Source organism: Cottoperca gobio, chromosome 5 (genome assembly GCF_900634415.1).
Source record: "Cottoperca gobio chromosome 5, fCotGob3.1, whole genome shotgun sequence".
NCBI lineage: Eukaryota > Metazoa > Chordata > Actinopteri > Perciformes > Bovichtidae > Cottoperca > Cottoperca gobio.
In genome coordinates this window covers 6769909-6788263 of record NC_041359.1, presented here as the reverse complement: position 1 = coordinate 6788263, position 18355 = coordinate 6769909, and the positions used below count along the sequence as shown (strand labels likewise).

At 39.6% G+C, this 18355-nt stretch overlaps 3 protein-coding genes and 1 long non-coding RNA gene across 5 annotated transcripts; 2 read left to right on the top strand and 2 right to left on the bottom strand.

Moving 5' to 3' along the window:
• Positions 1 to 81: 81 nt before the first annotated feature.
• adnpa (activity-dependent neuroprotector homeobox a) lies at positions 82 to 4180 on the top strand. Its single transcript, XM_029431186.1, has 4 exons — positions 82 to 215; positions 764 to 876; positions 1188 to 1280; positions 1377 to 4180. Exons 2-4 carry the CDS (start codon positions 769 to 771, stop codon positions 3714 to 3716), a joined length of 2541 nt encoding a protein of 846 aa, XP_029287046.1. The 5' UTR covers positions 82 to 215; positions 764 to 768; the 3' UTR covers positions 3717 to 4180.
• A 623-nt stretch (positions 4181 to 4803) lies between these two features.
• LOC115008312 (bcl-2-like protein 1) lies at positions 4804 to 7842 on the top strand. Of its 2 annotated transcripts, none has more exons than XM_029431846.1 (3): positions 4804 to 4957; positions 5638 to 6281; positions 7203 to 7842. In XM_029431846.1, exons 2-3 carry the CDS (start codon positions 5757 to 5759, stop codon positions 7341 to 7343), a joined length of 666 nt encoding a protein of 221 aa, XP_029287706.1. In that variant the 5' UTR covers positions 4804 to 4957; positions 5638 to 5756; the 3' UTR covers positions 7344 to 7842. The 2 variants fall into 2 exon arrangements, with proteins under 2 accessions (XP_029287706.1, XP_029287707.1); XM_029431847.1 differs by lacking the exon at positions 4804 to 4957 and adding an exon at positions 5076 to 5197.
• A 1222-nt stretch (positions 7843 to 9064) lies between these two features.
• On the bottom strand, positions 9065 to 9500 carry LOC115007683 (uncharacterized). Its single transcript, XR_003832223.1, has 3 exons — positions 9459 to 9500; positions 9228 to 9262; positions 9065 to 9137 (listed from the first exon to the last, which is right to left on the bottom strand). It is a non-coding gene; the product is annotated as an uncharacterized LOC115007683 (long non-coding RNA).
• Positions 9501 to 12149: 2649 nt separating this feature from the next.
• gata1a (GATA binding protein 1a) lies at positions 12150 to 16832 on the bottom strand. Its single transcript, XM_029432836.1, has 6 exons — positions 16681 to 16832; positions 14577 to 14819; positions 13989 to 14492; positions 13390 to 13535; positions 13117 to 13242; positions 12150 to 12804 (listed from the first exon to the last, which is right to left on the bottom strand). Exons 2-6 carry the CDS (start codon positions 14788 to 14790, stop codon positions 12517 to 12519), a joined length of 1278 nt encoding a protein of 425 aa, XP_029288696.1. The 5' UTR covers positions 14791 to 14819; positions 16681 to 16832; the 3' UTR covers positions 12150 to 12516.
• Positions 16833 to 18355: the final 1523 nt, after the last annotated feature.

Sequence of the window (18355 nt, the reverse complement as noted above, 5' to 3'; positions counted from 1 at the left end):
TGGCCTCTCGTTCCTCCAGCTAGCTAGCAACTGCAGCAAAGCAGAGACAGCTAACTAGCCAGCTTAGTTAGCTAGCTGTGGAGTTGATCAGCACCGGCTTTGAGGAGAGCGAACATCACCATCAATCTACACGTCCCGACCAGCTGGTTAACGTCTGTTAGCCCTTTATGAAGTGAGACAACCAGTGTGAAGCTAGTCAACAGACGTATCATAAGGTGAGTAAAATGCTTCAATTGAATTCGCAGTGAAAATGAAGAAATAAATAACGCTAACCGACTATGCAAAGCTAGCTTTGGTGCTAGCTAAGTAACCAAGCCGACATGAGCGGGCAACACAGCTAATGTTGGCTAACACACCAACGCTAGCCCAAACAGCTAACAACATGTGCTGTAAAACTCTGATTACATGATATACACGTTTACATATTACGGACATAGTGGAGAAAGTAAGGTCACATATCTACTCTGTTTCAGTATGTCTGATTCAACAAACACTTAATGAAAGCTAACTTGAAGCATGTCTGCTGGAAACAGTGCTGGGCCCCTAAAGATACTGAACACAGCTAACGTAACTATTGAATATGTTGACACTGATTTATTATATGAAGACACTCGTTGAAAGGGGGTGCCGCCTTTAATTGATGTCGTTAATTATTGGCTGAACCATAGTGTTACATTTTAAAACGTATTGAATACTTTTCGTCTTTCTGTGATTTGGCTTAAAATGAAGCCTACCTCAAACTAATTAATTTTCGGTTTGTCAGGAGAGATGTATCAACTTCCAGTGAATAACCTTACAAGGATCAGGAGAGCGAGGAAACAAGTGAAAAAAGCACTTGGCGACATTGGACTGGAGTACTGCAAGGAGGCAGTGGAGGTGAGTTTATTTTAGTTGCATGTGATTAGAAAGTCTAAATTAAGTAGAGATGCATGACTTATTAGTATTATTATTTCATTCATGTCTAAAACATAGTTATAGGTGTGTGTAGGTGTGTATTTTAAATCTCTGACAGTCTGCAATGTTTATTTACAAAATATTTTGTCTCAAATGTGAGGACAATGACAGGCAACTTAAATCAATGCCCACTCAGCAGAATTTCTCCAAAGCTAGTGTGGCTAATATTAGAAAACTAATACTTATTGTATATTAGAACAAATATGCAATTATTATTTAAAATCTTTCAACAGGAGTTCAAAGAGTTTTGCCCGAATGAACAATTTGTACAGGGCAGTCTTTGCCTTGATATCTGCGCATGGGATCCATCATACTCTAAAACACAGGTAAATCTTACTTGTGTGTCTGAGGCCTTTCAAATTCTTTTGCACAAATCACCATATTTGTCTTAATGCCTTTGTTTTTTCCTTGATGTCTTTTAGGAATACAGATCAAAGCCATTTTGCTGCACAGAGTGTCCATTTTCTTCCAAATACTACTCTGGCTACAAGAATCACTTCCGCAATGTACACAGGAAAATCTTTGACAGTAAAATTCTGCTCAACTGTCCATACTGCACGTTCACCGCAAGCAAGAGAACTTTGGAGACTCATGTTAAAATATTCCACATACCCAGTTCAGCACGGCAGAATTATGGTAACTCACAGGGAACTGCACTGGGAAAGAACGACAAAGCATATCTTGATAGGGTCAGACAGGGAGATGGTGTGGAAAAAGCAATGTACTTTTGTAAAAAGTGCACGTTCCGGGACACACTCTACAATGTTGTGAGAAGGCACATCTACAGGGAACATTTTCAGCATATTGTCTCACCATATCTTGGTATGGTTTCTGAAGCATCTGTCAAAAATGGTGCTAATTCTGTCAATGGCAACAACATCCTCTGTAAACGCTGCCAGTTTTCCACTCGTAGCTATGAAGCTTTAGTGCAGCATGTTGTAGAGTACCACGAGCGCATTGGTGCTCAAGTAACCACCATGATTGGACATGCTAATATTATTGTCGCCAGGCCTCAGTCCTTGGCAGTCGCTTCGCCGAAGGCCCCTATGATTGTTCGGGGCCACACACTCAGAACGGACCAAATAGCACAACCAGTAATTGGCTATTTAAAGCCAGTGGCCTCTGTTGTTAAAAACCAGTCCTCCATCGCAGCCAGTAAGGTGCGCATCACAGTTCCTGGTAATAGCACTGTGGCTGAAAATAATGCTGCAGGTGTAAACACAGCGCAGACACAGAAGTGGAAGATATGTACAGTTTGCAATGAGCTTTTTCCTGAAAACCTCTATAATGCTCATTTTGAGAATGCACACAAGGCAAAGAAAGTGTGGGCACTGGCCAAGTACATCATGAAAATCCACAACTTCACCAGCAAGTGCTTGCTTTGCAACCGTTATCTGCCCAGCGATACACTGCTTAACCACATGCTAATCCACGGGCTCACCTGTCCACAGTGCCACTCAGCTTTCCACAATGTTGAGAAAATCATCGAGCATGTCGCCCAGGCTCATCCTGATGACTTTGTTGGACCCCCTGGTGCATCACCTCTAACCTTTGATCTCACCATTAAACAAGATAAGTCCATAAACGTGCAGCTTGTTGTGCTCACCTTCAACATGAAGGAATCGATCAATGGTCAAGATCAGTCAGCACCTACTCAGTATAGTGTTCCACCTCTGGCCAAGCTTACCACTCCCAGAATGATTGAAAAGAAAAGTGAACCACTTGCTCGAAGTTTCCCCGCCCTGACTAAGAAGACTGAGGTTGGGAAGACTCTGTGTCCGCTCTGTTTTACCATCCTCAAAGGTCCCATCTCCGATGCTTTGGCCATGCATCTGAGGGAACGACACCAAGTGCTCCAAACAATGCATCCTGTTGAAAAAAAGATGACATACAAGTGCATACATTGCCTGGGAGTGTACACCAGTAACATGGTGGCCTCCACAATCACGCTGCATCTTGTGCAGTGCAGAGCTGTCGGTAGGAACCAGGCAAGCCAAGGCTTCAAGTCAGCTTTGACTCTCAACTCATCTGGAGCTGGCTTCCTCAAAAGGCAGCCACCAACGCAGGCAACGTTCGATCCCAAGAAGATGAAATTAAGCATGGAGTCAAATATTTCCTCCACAACCGTTGGAAGTCAGTCAGAAACTGATGACCTTGCTCTGGATCCTAGAAGCTTCGAGCACAAGACGTATGAGGCCAGGAAAGATTTCCTGACGGCCTACTTCAACCGGCGACCATACCTTTCTGCTCGAGAAGAGGAGACGCTATCTGCAAGTCTGTGGCTCTGGAAATCTGACATTTCTAGTCACTTTGCAACCAAGCGAAGGATGTGCGAGAGACATTGTGAGACCAAGAAGCTGTCTGTGCTGCTCGGATTTGACATGCACGCCATAAATAAAGTTAAGCATGACTTGGTCTTTGTGGAGAGCAAGATTGGTGTCACCTCAACGGGAAGATCTGGAGGCCTCAAGTCGGGTACTCCAAGCATAGACCAAAACAAGCAGGGTGAGACACTAAACTGTACCTTAAAACTCAGCACATGCACAGAGACCATTTCTATTGACTCAGACAGTGAAACAGAAACAGTGGATAAACCTACTGAGAATGGAAATGTTGACACAAACCAAGACGAGAATGTAAAATGTGAGGAGCCAGAAAACCCGACAGAAGAGGCAGAACCTTTGAATACTGACGATCCCTCTAGCGAGAAGGACAGCTCTTTGCAAGATGGGAAAGCAAATCCTATGATGACTTTGTGTTAGTGTTCCTGCTCAGCGGTGTGCCTTGGTTGAGCAACGGTGCATAATTTAAGACAAAAAAAGGGTCTAAAGTCAGTTATGAATCACGAATATTTGGTCAAATGGCATGGGTGACTAAAACTGAAATTCCAGATTTTAACCACGTTACCAGTGTTGGAAAGAAAGAAAAAAAAAAATCACACTATAGTGCATAAATATACGGCATATATAAGTGACATTGTATATATTTTAGCCATTCTTCTTTTGATAGTTTCTTCATGCAATCTGTGTTATTCACTTTACAGTCACAGGATTTATTAAATGATTATGCCAACTTCCTCACTTACATAGTTGTTGTTTTTTCTCAACTGTGACAAGAAACTGTATAATGTTGTCATTTCACATTTAGAACGTGTAGGATATGCTAATTGCTTATGTACATGTTTTAATAAATATGTTTTGTTTAATAAAAACATTTCAGTCTGTTACAATTATCTTCTGTGCCGGCTCTTGTAGAAACAGAAATTTCCTTATGTACAGAACATAATGGAGCTTTAAATGGAAAAGCAATATAGATTCTTAAGTGTGTTTCAAAATGTAATTATGCCTAATCTCAACTGGAAATGAATGAAAGATCAGCCTAAATCTCACATTTTAGGGTGCAGTTAAAGGAGAGAAAGTGATATCAAAGGTTTTGCAAATAGATCATTTTATAAAAGTATATTTATGTTAAGAGGATGTTGTCAACTAGAGGATATACATTACTGAACTCTTTATTCACCACATTAAGTGCACAAGTACACATGTTTAATATCATTGTTTCTTTACAACAATATAGTAAAAACACTGCAAACCTTTATTTAAACCACATACATTAACATATCCCCACAGCTTTTTGTTCGTCACATCTATACTTTTCCAGTATGATAATAAAACGATGATGCATGTTTGGAGTCCGTCCATGTCGATTTGGGGATGACGTGAAACTTCCCCAGAACAAAAGTACACGCTTTCCCAATGATTTTGCTTTTATTTTACGGGCCCCTTAATTTCCGGTAGTTCTCAGGTGTTGATTGGTGCAGCGGCAGGAGGAGGCGGGACTTCTGGCTGGCACGTTACCCGAATTGGCCAACCGCCAGCGTGCATCATAGTCCAGGCCACAGTCTGCAGCTGCAAAAATGTCCATATTGTGTCTGCATTCCCAACTACAGGTTTTAGTAACTCCATAGCTGCACTCTGAAAGGGAAAACAACCTTTTAGTAGTTGTAAGTATAACTGTCAAATGATGATTACCTCATATCCGTCCCACGGATGTAGTTTGTGGTCGGTTTTTGACGCGTTTACTAATTATAAACAGCTAGTTAGCACGTAAAGCTAAAACTGGTAGTGTATACGTGACTTGTAGCCAGAGCTGTCAGGGTGGCAGATTGGCACACAGACTCGCATATCTGAATTCATATACATCACAGTGACTTAATACTACTGGATTTCATAATGCTGAGCTTGTAAGGATGCTATTTCTGCTAATGTTTGTTAGCGCGCGCTTATTTTAAATGTTTGCCACAGTATTCGATTTTTTTAAAACGTTTTTCTTACCATTCTAGCTATCCATTAGTTCCCATTCATTTATGTACCATTGTGAAATCTATCAGCAGATTGAACATTATTGAAACGTGCTGTGAACATTTACACGCTATTATTATTATTATGTCCTAACGCAGTGCAGAGACTTAAAATCAATCTGCAGTTATTACCCATAAATTATAATGTGACTGTCAGACTTGATATTCTCTGTGATGGATTACAGAAGTCAAGCAAGTTTCAAGAGTCTCTTAATAGATGTTCATGTTGTACAGAAATTAATGGAAACCAATGGATGCTAAAACACACAAATGTGTGCTTATAGGACTTAATGTAACTTTTTATCATCTCTGTGTGTTTCCAGGCTGCAACATAAGTAGAAGAAGCTCTGATGTGACAGATGACTGACTGAGAGGAATGGCAGGAGAAACCATGGTGTCTGATTAGACTGGCTGTGTGTTGGCTGTTCACTTTGTGGAAATTATGTCGCACAGTAACAGAGAGCTAGTAGAGTTCTTTGTAAGCTACAAGCTGTCTCAGAGGAACTACCCATGCTCTCTGCTGAGGTCAGAGGACGCTGGTGCAAGGACTGAGGGAGACAAAGCCAACTCAGTCGCCAGCAACGGTGTGCTGGACAACAGGAGTAATGGGGGCGGCCAGCCGGGGACATTGTCGCACCCACGCGGGAACATAGAGGCTGTGAAGTCAGCTCTCCGGGACTCAGCAGATGAGTTTGAACTGCTTTTCAGGCAAGCGTTTAGTGACCTCTCTTCGCAGCTGGACATCACTATTGACACAGCCTACCACAGCTTTAAGAGCGTAATGGACGAGGTGTTCAAGGACGGATTCAACTGGGGACGTGTGGTGGGCCTGTTTGCCTTTGGTGGCGTGCTGTGTGTGGAATGCGTGCAGAAGGATATGAGCGAGCTGGTGTCCCGCATTGCAGACTGGATGACCATGTATCTGGATGAGCACATCAGTCCGTGGATCCAGAGCCAAGGAGGATGGGTGAGCTTTACTTACAGCACTGTGACCGTGTCGATCATTACTGATAAAGATACACATCAGTATCATCATGAGTTGCACACAGTGATCCTGAGTTGAGGTTTTGGAATTATCTGGACTGAAATATTTGGATTAGTACATCCCTTACTACTATAAACTAAATTATTTCTTGCAGCTTCTAAAAGGTACTGATATTAACCTGTACATTATAGGACTTCAAAAATATGAGATTTTGTTTTTGTTAGCTTTCTTGTTTTGCTCCACTGCAAAACATTTTTGGAATTTTGATTTTCAACAATTATTCTTCTCTTGTGTCTTTTATATCACAATACAATACATTAATTTTTTTAGATTTACAAAAAAAATGTACAACAAACAAAACTACTTTTGCACATACGGTATTTACAAATATATACATAGATATGCAAATATCTTTTATATTACATTACAGGTCATTTAGCAGACGCTCTTATCCAGAGCGACTTACAGTGAACTAAGTACAGGGACAGTCTCCCTGGAGCAGCTCGGGGTTAAGTACCTTGCTCAGGGGCACAATGGTGGCAGCCCTGGTATTGAACTCACAACCTTCTAGTGTTTTGTTTGGAAGGCATACCACTAGACCACTAAGCCATCACCACCCATTTTATACATTTACACTTGTTTTATTAAGTAAGTAAATATATATTTAAAAAGACAAACATGCAGTTTTGTAGGTAACCACTTTAATATTTGAAAAACATTTATTTTAAAGTTGCAGATACATACATTTCTGTGCAGAGGTGCAAAAGTGCCAATATTCTGGGTTACAACTGTAGATATTTGATGGAGTATTCCTTGGATGTGGATAGAAAGAAACCTTGACATTGTCTGATAACAATTGTTCTCTGTCTTTTGTTGTTTGTCTGATTCCATTTTGTATTCCAGGACTGCTTTGCTGAGATCTTCGGGCAAAACAGCGCTGCAGAAGCAAGGAGATCTCAGGAGACTATGAGAAGATGGCTGCTCGTTGGAGTGGCGCTGCTAATGGGAGTGCTGGTCGGTGTGGTCATCATTAAGAAGCGGTGAAGGTGCTGCATCACGGCACCACCCTGTGTAATGCTACGCCAACAAAAATAAAACTAAATAGTTGATGTTTACAAATAGCCCAGTCTGCTTGAGCACTGACACGATGTGTATTGGCTAAAAGCAGTTTGTGGGCGTGTCCATAATATGTAGCTTGGTGAGCTGTCACACTTCTCACCCCGCTTTGTCCTATGTCTTTTATTTTAACACACACAGCAAAGATTTGTAGTTGTTAAAGGGTGTGAATGTCCAGGCTGGAAGTGCTTTGAATTAACCTGATAAGCTAAGAGACAGTGGAACAGATTCAGCTGGTTTGATGAGACTGCTTATTTTACTTTTTATCTCCTTTTGTGCGTTATCCAAGGACCAATTTTTATTACCTACAAACTGACAGACAGAATATAAGTTATACTTCCTTTTCACTGTGTAATGTTCAGCTCCTTTTGTTGGCTGTACTGGAGTTTTAGGCATGCTTCCAAAAAATAAATATATTTATGTTTTACTTGTGTCTTTTATTTTGTTTCTTGTACAGATTTCAACTAATTGATAATTGATTAATCGTTTGAGTCATTTTTCATCAGAAAATGCTGTTTTCAGCCTCTAGATTTTGAGAATCTGGAATGCACATTTTTCAGTATTGTCACTCCCAAAGCACTTTGATATGTTCTTGTTAAAATGTCTTATTTATTACAAATCCTCTGAACCACTGCTCACATCTCAGACTTACTCAGTGATTCAAATTCATAGGATGAGTTTGATTATCATACTTAAAGAATATTGTCTGTTTCAGACACAGCAGCTTTACATATAATAATACAAAACCTTGAGTGTTTATATTCTCCTGAGTGAAACCAAAGATGGTATTCTTGCCGTAACTGGACGTTAAAGTTTATTCTATTCTAATCGGGAGCTGATGCTTTTGAAGATGTAATGTGTTATTAAGATGGTCTAAAAAAACATTTTATGGATCAATTCATATTAACCAGAGATGAAAATAATAATACCATCACACTAACTCCAAAGCATAATTTTACAACGCTTTGATCCTAGTCTGGTCGAAGTGTTGAAATGTGCCAAGCTCATATACAACATGCACCAATATGCTGACGTAAAGTATAGCAAAGAATCTTGATTATAGAAAAATATCCCAATTATTTGTGAGTTACATGAAAGGATTACATTAAATATTTTACATGATGGAATGCATCACATTGTCTTTAACTAGATAAACTCCACACACACACACACGCACACACACGCACACACATAAATGCTTGTTATCTCTAAACTGCATTGTGTAGAGTTTGACATCCTGTGTCAGTTGGTGACAAATTGGAGCTGCAGTTTTGTCTTCTTGCCGGTAGGGGGTGCACGTGCACTACACGTTTAAAAAGCAGTGTACTGTACAGCAAGCTGCGATAGTTCAACTTTCTAACTGTGTAGTGTTGATATGTGTTCTGGTCTTCAGAGATGCAGCTGTGTCCAAAATTACACTCAATCAAAATATGAATTTGCTCAAGGATGGTCATAATCTATTGTATAGAGTCTCCCAGAGTGTAACAGACACAACTCATTGTCAAAGCACTTGCTTCCCTGTTATCATAGCTTCTACTTCAGCTAGGGACATTGCACAGCTCTGCAGGGTAGAACAGGCTGCACGGGGAAAGAGACAAACACTGAAGGAGCAAAAGAGAAAGAGAGAGAATACTACTAACGGATGGCCTTGTGAGTGAAGTTGAGCAGGCCTGTGGTTGCTAATCTATCCCCGTCATTTGTTGCCATTTCCCCAGAGCCGAGCTGGATGCAGCAGCAGATAAACAACAGATAGACAGTTCACTTCATTATTGTTAAAGTATTGTTTTTACTCTAAAAAAATAATTTACTTACTTCCAGAACTACTCAGCTTACAGTCTTCTCTCAGACTAGTGGAAAGAAAGAAAACATTTTTACTACACTTTATCCAATCGCCTCTCTAGATTTCTCCTAAATGTACCAAAAGTTGGTATTAGATAATAACTCATTTGCATATTTAAACAGAATATTTCAGAAAACTATCTTATTGTCTTAATGTAAGCAATCAACTGGGGAAGTTTCATAGTGATGTCTATTAGTGTTTACCTTCTTCATCTGTAGTGTCTTGCAAACTAGATGGATTTTTACAATGCATATCTATAAAGGCCATTTTCTCAAAATTAGTCTTTTTCTCAGACTCTGAGCCAGACATCTTACAAACTGATTTATATAACATTTTATTCCTAAAAACATGGAGAAAATATATACATTTTTATGTCTGTTTGCAGTATTTTTTGGATTATTGGATACAAAGAGTTATCTAAAATGTACTGTATGTAATAAGATAATTCCTCATTTGCATATTTAAAACATAACATTTCAGAAAACTTGTACTAAAAACTGTAACTGTCTAAATGTAAATAATTAACTGGGTAAGTTTCATGGTGCTGTCTAGTTTTTAAACATTTACACTGTACCCCCTTTAGTGTGATTTAGGATAAACTTTGGGTACATGTGGTAAATGGATTCAAATAGAAAACCCCTCGTCTCACCCTGTTACATCACAGGACGTCAAGACATGGTTGACTGCTGATTAAATTAAGCCGCATTTAGAAGAAAATATCATTAAGTGTGTGTGTGTGTGTGTGTGTGTGTGTGTGTGTGTGTGTGTGTGTGTGTGTGTGTGTGTGGCATGCCCAGATGTTCACAGGGTTGTGCATTAATGAAAGTCACATTTCTCCTTGAAGTCTGCAGTGAAGCGTGTCCAAATCGGCGATGAAAACACACTCAGCGATGTGTGTCTCCGCAGATTATGAAACATGACTGGATTCATTTGACCTAAACATGACTCGTTGATTTTGAAACAATGAGGGAATTCTTTTGATTTTTTTTTTCTTTTTATCTTTTATCCTTATAACGTAAAACCAATAAAGATATTTATTTTCAAATGAGTTAATGAACCTGCAGCAGTCCTTTATGTACCTTCAGATAATCCCAATGATTTATTGGAACTCCTTCTGGTGTCGTGCTCACACATAAAGTGTACATGGTGCCCCTCACTGCCTAACTGACAGGGAGTGTGAGTGTGGCGCTACCAGCAGCTGGATGGTGTTGGGGTCTGTGGCCTCAGTGATAACCTATCTGTCATCTCCCAGGACCGAGCGGGCAACCCCAGCCCCACTGCTCAGCATTACACACTGCACATACAAACCACTGCACTGCTGCCCCACAGTTCAAGCGCAATGCCATTAGTAAGGTATCAGAGTTTAGAGGAAATTACAACAAATGAAACGTGTTTCTTTGCATGTAAGGATTTTAAAGGATTTAAAAAACATTTTTTAAAGCAAAACCCTTTCAAAGAACGTCCCCTGCTGTCTAATCTAATCAGTTAGTAAAACATGGTGAACAATTTGTTCAGTATGAAACACTTATCTCGGGTTCATTGAGTGGGATTAACTGGAGATACTCTGTGCTCTATGATCTATACAACTAAAGTATTGCCGACATCTACATAGAAACCGCGTGATAACATGAGACATTATCAATTTCAATTTGAATATTTATCAGTTGTGGAATTTAAGTAAGAATTGTAGTACTGTACTTCAGTTGAGTACTTTATACTTCACTACATTTTTACAAATAATGGTATTGTTATTTTTACTCCACAATATTAGTTTTTTCTTCTTCATACAAAACATATTATTAGCTAGTAGAATATGATACGATATCATATATAATTAATATGTTAGCAAAATATTACACCTATAAAAGGATAAGGCTTAAATGACCATCCTTTTATACTTTCGAAGTTACCGATTTTCAAACGTATTTGACAAAATCTCAAAAATGACAAATTGGAAAAAACTATGAGATTATTTAGACATTTCAAATCTACTCCAACTGTTTAGCAGACCCAGAATACTTTAGTTATTTTTATTCTTCTTCTCTTTCCCTACATTTTTTTATTTGTTGCACAATTTATTACATTTTTATTCTATGAAACAATGTGTCACTAATGTTGCAGCTGGTAAATGTGGGGCTAATATTTACTGCCTAATGTACTGCGGGGAATCCACAATAATACATCATAATGTTTTGGTTGTTTTATATTTTGTTTAAATAATTAGAATCTGCAAAGTAACTTAAACTGTCAGATAAATGTAGTGGAGTACAACATCTGTCTGAGATGTAATGCAGTAGAAGTATAAAGTAACATAAAATGGAAAGGACAATTACTTATAAATTGTACCTCAGTGCAGTACTTGAGTAAATGTAGTTACATTCCACCGGTGTAAGGAACAAATAAAGCTCATGTCAGGAGCTGTGAGGTCATCAAACATATAATAACTGTCAGTACTAAGACATTTCTCTGTAACCTTTGCTTTCAAGCATGAGAGTGACGCATGACAAATCCCCCTTATGAGCTTATGAGTGATGAGTAATAACAAATACAAACAGACAATGTGCATGTGTGTGTGTGTGTGTGTGTGTGTGTGTGTGTGTGTGTGTGTGTGTGTGTGTTTGAACCTGTAGCACCGTTGGTCATCAACTAAATATAAAACCCAGCTAAAAGTATTCAAGCACTTCAGTAGAATGTTTTTCACTTCTGCAGAATGGAGAATTTGCATAAACCCGCTATACACAATTACACTGTCAAAGTGGAGCGCTGCCTGTACAAAGAGACACTTATACACCTGAGTACAATAACCACACACAGGAGTGCGCTTTACTGCAGTCAGGTCACTGAGCTGAACGGACCAAGTGAGAATTCAAATGACATCAAAAACAAAAGCCTTCATAACTCCAGCAGAATACATTTTATTATTTTCTCTGTAGAGTTTGAATATGGAACATGTTCAACACAAAAAGTATGATTTCATATTATGAATAACAGAAGAAGGTGGGCAGTCAAATCTGTGTGTGTATTTACAGCTGAAACAAACCCCTTACCACTGTGTTTACATGTGCAGCAACCTCAGTAGAGTGATTGTATCTGACTTCAAACATAACCTACTTGACCAGATAATATCTACCAATATACAGTGAAAATAAACTTCAGTCATCCATTGTAGAAACACATATGTACAAATTCACACAAAATAGCTGACAAGCGAGCGTGCTGATTCCTAAATACACACAGCTTCTAGGTGCCTGTTCTGTCATTTCACACCATTGTAGGCATCATCCCAGTGTTGAGGTGGTGTGTGTATTGAAATGAGTGTGAGGGATGCAGGGGCGGTGGTGTTTGCATGAGATGTGGTGTGTGGCTGTATGTGAGGAGAGTACCGGGGCCGAGGGAATATGGCCCGCAGTTGTCGTCCAGGGAGGGGGGCTGCGTCCCATCCGAGTATAACTCAAACATGGCGGTCTTCTTGCTCTTCTTGTTCTTGTTGGACACTTTTCTGTTGCGCGTTTGAATGCCCTCCTTCTTCATGGCGAGGGGCCGGTTGATCTGGGAAAAGAACAAAATCAGAATAAAACTCCAAGAAGGAATAGAAATGAACAATGCTTAACATATTCCCTGTTTGCAAGGGCGGATTATGAGACAAAGGCACAGACAGGCAAAGGTCCCCACCACCTCTCCTACATGAGCAAGGAGCAGCAGCAAGACACACACACTTTAGAGCTTTTTAGCTTCTTTTTGTTGTTGTTTGTTTTGTAATTTTGCAGTCGTTTTATGTTTCTTTGTCATAATTGTGTTTCTCTTTGTAGTAGTTCTACGTTTCTTTGTGGTCATTTTGACAGATCAAGATGACAGACTCACATTGTGCAGTTTAAAGTAGAGTCCACAGGCGTTACACACAGGCTCTCCGTTGGCGTTGCGTCTCCACAGTGTTGTTGTGCTTGTGTGACAGTTAGCACACACTGTACCTGCCCGCTTGCTGACAATCTGAAACACAGAAAATAAGCTATCAGATTTTTTAAACTGCTTTGGCAACGATTAAGTAGCCTATATGTTGAATATTTCACAAAGCAAATAGTGTGACTGTTAGTTAGCCATCCAGAAGGTGTGTTAGTGCATCTCAGTTGGTCATACCAGTCTCTTCTTGGGCCGGATTAGTGGTCTGTTTTGACCATTCATCTTGTGGTACAGTCCACAGGCGTTACACAGGTAGTGGCCTGTACCATCCCGGCGCCACAGAGGGGTAGCTGTGGCTCCACAGTTAACACACTCTCTGGCCTCTGTTCAAAAGTACATTTATTACTGCATAATGTAGTATATAAAGGATTTATTACAGAATGCTACATGTACATTCAAGAGATAAATCCTCATTGAAATGAATCAAGCTATATAAATAAATAATAATATATAATAAATAGGAATAGTTAGTATATCTCATTTTTAACTAAATTAATTCATCATTCTACAAAACTAATGTCGTCACATTTAGTCCATGTATGAGCTTTTCTGGAGTTTTCAATCATATCACATGATTTTTTGTCCATGTTGGCTTAAAAGTTGAAATGAGAAAATAAATTCTCGACCTGGTAATTGACAACTGGAAACCTGTATTTGTGGGGGAAAGTAATGTGATGTGATCAAATGTTCCAGAACAGCCACAAAATGTTTTTTACATAAAGACACAGGAAGAGCACTCTTCAAAAGAAAACAAAAAGAACTTTGTGTATTCTCACCTGGAGTGGATATCCTCAGCTTACTGCGGAGTTTCGGAGAGTACGAGGGGCTGATCCACGCTCCGGGGCTGGAGTAAAGGGCAGCAGAGTTGTACTCTTGTGGACCCGTCATGTACGAGCTGTAGGGGCTCAGCATGTGTGGGTGGGACGAGGGAGTGTAAACACTCCCAGCAGCAGGAGTCAGATTCAGAAAACTACTGCTGACCCCTAACCCTCCTAGCGGGCTCAGGCGCTCGGCCTTCAGGGCCTCCTGAAGCCGGGGGCTCTCCCTGCCCTCTCTGTTTGGAGACAAGTATCCATCCCTGGAGGTGTTGAAGGAGGAGGTGATGCAGGGGGTGTAGAGTGAGGTTGGGGTGTGTGAGTGTAGCGGGATCTTAGGGAGGGAGTTGCTGCTCCAGGTGGAGCACGGGGGGTTGTAGGGTGAGCTCAGGGAGTGGCTACTGCCCGGCCCGTCCAGCAGCTGGAGGTTGCTGAGGAGGCTCGGTGAGCTGAACACCTGTCGGACTTTTGAACAAAATAGATTAGTCAGATTATGATTTGCAAAGGTTGGATGAGATTTGATGGGCGACAGTGGGTGGGAGCACTGACCCGAGCTGTGTCTGTAGGTGGGCGGCGCTCGGCTGTGGCTCGGGGTGGAGAAGAAAGAGGGCAGGCTGCTGTAGTCTGTGTCCTGGCTGGAGAAGAAGACCTCTCCCTCGTCTCCTGGAGGCAGGAGGCCGGGCTCAGAGGAGAAAGCAGCCAGAGGATCTGAGCTGAGCAGAGCCGGAGACACCCAGTGGGACTGCTCTGTCGAATCCTCCATGCTGGCAGATAAAACCTCAACCTATGGCACTAACCAGAGCAGGGATGGGACATTTATTATTATAATTGTTTTTAATATGTCTATTGAATTTCCACATAACACATCATATCTTTGAAGATCTTCAATTTTATGTTTAGCTTCAAATAAACACACCATCTTCTTATTCGTATTGTTAGGCTTACAGTCTACTGGGAAGCAAGGGGTTGTGAGATTTCTGCAAAATGCATCCTTTTAGGATTATTTAAAAAACAATGGAAAGATCAAATCAGATTAAAATGTTGTGGAAATGCAAGCCACTATTAACTGTGTCTGATTTACTGCCACTTTGATTGAAGCAGATACATTATCTTCACTTCATAACAACCAAATCAACTTGAATTTATCAGGGACGCAATCTCTTGACAGCAGGCTTCTTCAAACTTCCTTTTCTAGGATCCTCATTTGACTGTGGCTGAAACTAAAAACTAAAAATAACCGGATCTATAAAAGTAGTGATGCAGCCAGTGACCAAACGGTTACTCAGTGGCCTTTCTACAATAGGTGTGCCAGTTAGAAGAATGCAAAAGATATTCCCTCGGTGACGCCCTCAGTACAGGGTGGACAAACAGCAACTCAACTAAAAAAAGAGTTGTTTTCTAAGTGAAAGTATTGGCAGCACCCCGTGTCACACCTTCTTTAGATTACGTGACATTTTCACACCAGTCTTTTCATGTTCTTATTAAGTAATTGCTCAATAACTCATAACTAGAATAAAGTTATGATACAATTTACAGTCCTTGAGATGAAAAGCCAATTTGCTGAGCTTAAAAAATATGAAAAATGACTGCTTAACTGAAGAAATAATGAAAGCGCAGAATGTGAAAGAGATATTATGAGAATGGCAATAACAGACCAAGGCCGCTCTTGCTCCATATGTTTAGAGGAAAGAGAAGAGGAAAGAGAAGAGGCTGATAGGTCTGATAAAGTCTGAGAAAATCTGATAGACAGCATTATTATAATGCTAAATATATCCAGCTTCACTGATACAACGTGAGCAAATAGTCTCATCAGATTCATAGAAATCAGTTAGACTAGTAATGTGACATTTGTAAAGACACAGCAGGGTGAGAAAGCATGTTGTGGAGAGCCGATCAAATGAGATTCGAATGAGCACCAATAATCACATTTAGATTTAATCATTTTAAACTAAAACAGCTTTTTGGATATGAAGACAAAGACGATATAAAAGAAATTCCTGAAATGAACAAACCAACACTAGTTTGATTAATATTCCTTTAAGTGCACAATAATATAAAATGCAAAAGAAGTTATCAAAACAACCCAACACTAGTTTGATTGACATTCCCTGCGTTGCACACACATGAAAAACATGATTTAGGAAAATAAATAAAAACAAAGATATCATTTATTTCTAAACGAACGCTTCGAATAAGCTTCACACAAGAACATGTATTTAACTTGAGGTTTAATTATCCCAATTGAAAGATTAACGAGTAGGCCTTTAGTACAGTTATTGATATTAATACATATAACATAAACAGGTTGAGATATTTTATTGTTTTAATTTATTTTAACTCCATGTCACCTCAAAGCATGACGATCATGATGATTATTGAGCTTAATAAATTGTATCACTAAGTTACACAGACCCACGATAATATATTGAAGAAATCCATAAAAATTATAATAAGAAATTATACAAATCTTGTGACTCCCAAAACAAAGTCCTCATCTCTCATATCTCTACAAGTCACCGTCAACAAATGGCCTGAGGTGAAACCAGAAAGGGAAAGTTTCAAAAGCATAAATAAGATTCTTTACTAAATCAACTGGATTCAATTCTGGTGTCTCCTGAGGACAAACTATTTGTCAATGTGAGGGGTCACCTACCTGAGTGTATGTCTCAGATGAGTGCGCCGAGCAGTCGGACTCAGGGGTTGAATGTACGGAGACAGGTGGAAGGCGGCACGGCTTCTCTGGCTGCTTCACTAACAGGCTGATGGCTACAAGAAGAACTTCTCCAACCACCAGTGAAGTTTAGGGCTAAGAGACAGTCCGTGGGAGGGGTTGGGGACAACTTTTTGAAAGACACTCCTCTTTGGTCCAGACAGAGTGAAACAAAAAGAGGGTAAAATGAAACATGAATTGTGTAATTTACTTCACAAATATTGTCTTAATAAAGGCTTTTTGCTTCTTAAGCAAGTGCAAAAGGTGTCACCTTCAAATCCTCCCTCTATTCTCTCAACCAAATGTTATTTACTTGTATTTATTCTAATGTATAATTGTTTCCTTATTTTATTTATTCTAATTATTTATATATATATATATATATATATATATATATATATATATATATATATATATATATATATATATATATATATGTGTGTGTGTTGGTGTCATAGGATGGGGTGGGATGCATATACAATAGTCATTATAATGTTTTTTGAGACTATTGAGAGTTTCTGTTTGGGATTTTAAATAAAACAAATAGTATTATAGTATTAGTAATTAGTAATCAGTAATAGGAGTACAAAAGTATTAAAGACAAATCTATGTTTCTCTGCTCTTCCTTTATGGCTGTGTGTGCTGGTAGTGTAATACTGATAACGTGTTTGTATCTCTAATGATTTCCAGAGAGAACGTATAAAAAGCATCTCAGCACCAAACTATGGTCATTATCAAACAGTTAGGTGTAGCCGATAGATAGAAAACGCAGACTGAGTTCACTTTATGCAGGATTATTTGTAATATTTAATACATAGTACACACATCAATGTAATACAAAGGACGTATCTTCCAGGCAGAGCAGTGAACATGCAGGATGGCTGCTTTTTGTCTGTTGATGAAATGTGCATATGGCCCCTGATAAGAGCGAGCCCACATGGAAAAGAGTCACACTGACATTTCAACAAAACCCATATAAAATGCAAAGACTCAATTTCTTTGTGGTCCAGCAAAGTTTAGAGTGGAACACAGTAATGCAAATCGGGAGAGGAGCTGCAATCATGGGGGAGAGATATGGTCTGGACACGGCCTGGCTGCACACAAGCCTGACACTGTGACAGTCATTTAATAGTCAAAGCAGTTTCCCAACTTTCCTCTCTCTTTGTTCATTTACAGTTCTCAGGAAATCAGGGGAGAAAACAGTTGGGAAGAATTGTTTTATCCGCAGCAGCTGAATTGTAATTATGTCCTCGTGAGGTAGTGAGGGGCAGAAAGACAGTTAGGTCCGATGTAAATCAATACCTATATCATGACTGTGACACAAAATTCTAACTAAGCCACATATTTCCCTAAACAGTTCACTCTTTTGACAGCTCCATGGAATGCAAGAGACAAAGTGCAGAATACAGTAAAGGTCAGCGAGGTCACAGGTTCCAAAAGGCCCACTGAACTTTGGAGCAGAGGGGTATCAGGAAACACAGAGCCGTACCTGCAGGGCATCTGAAGGATGTAGAAACCTGTGACATGTGTAAAACCACATTTTATGTGGTAAATGGTGGGGAGTTAGTCTGCCAGCTTAGTGCTCAATGACTACATCAACTAATGTTTCTAAATGCAG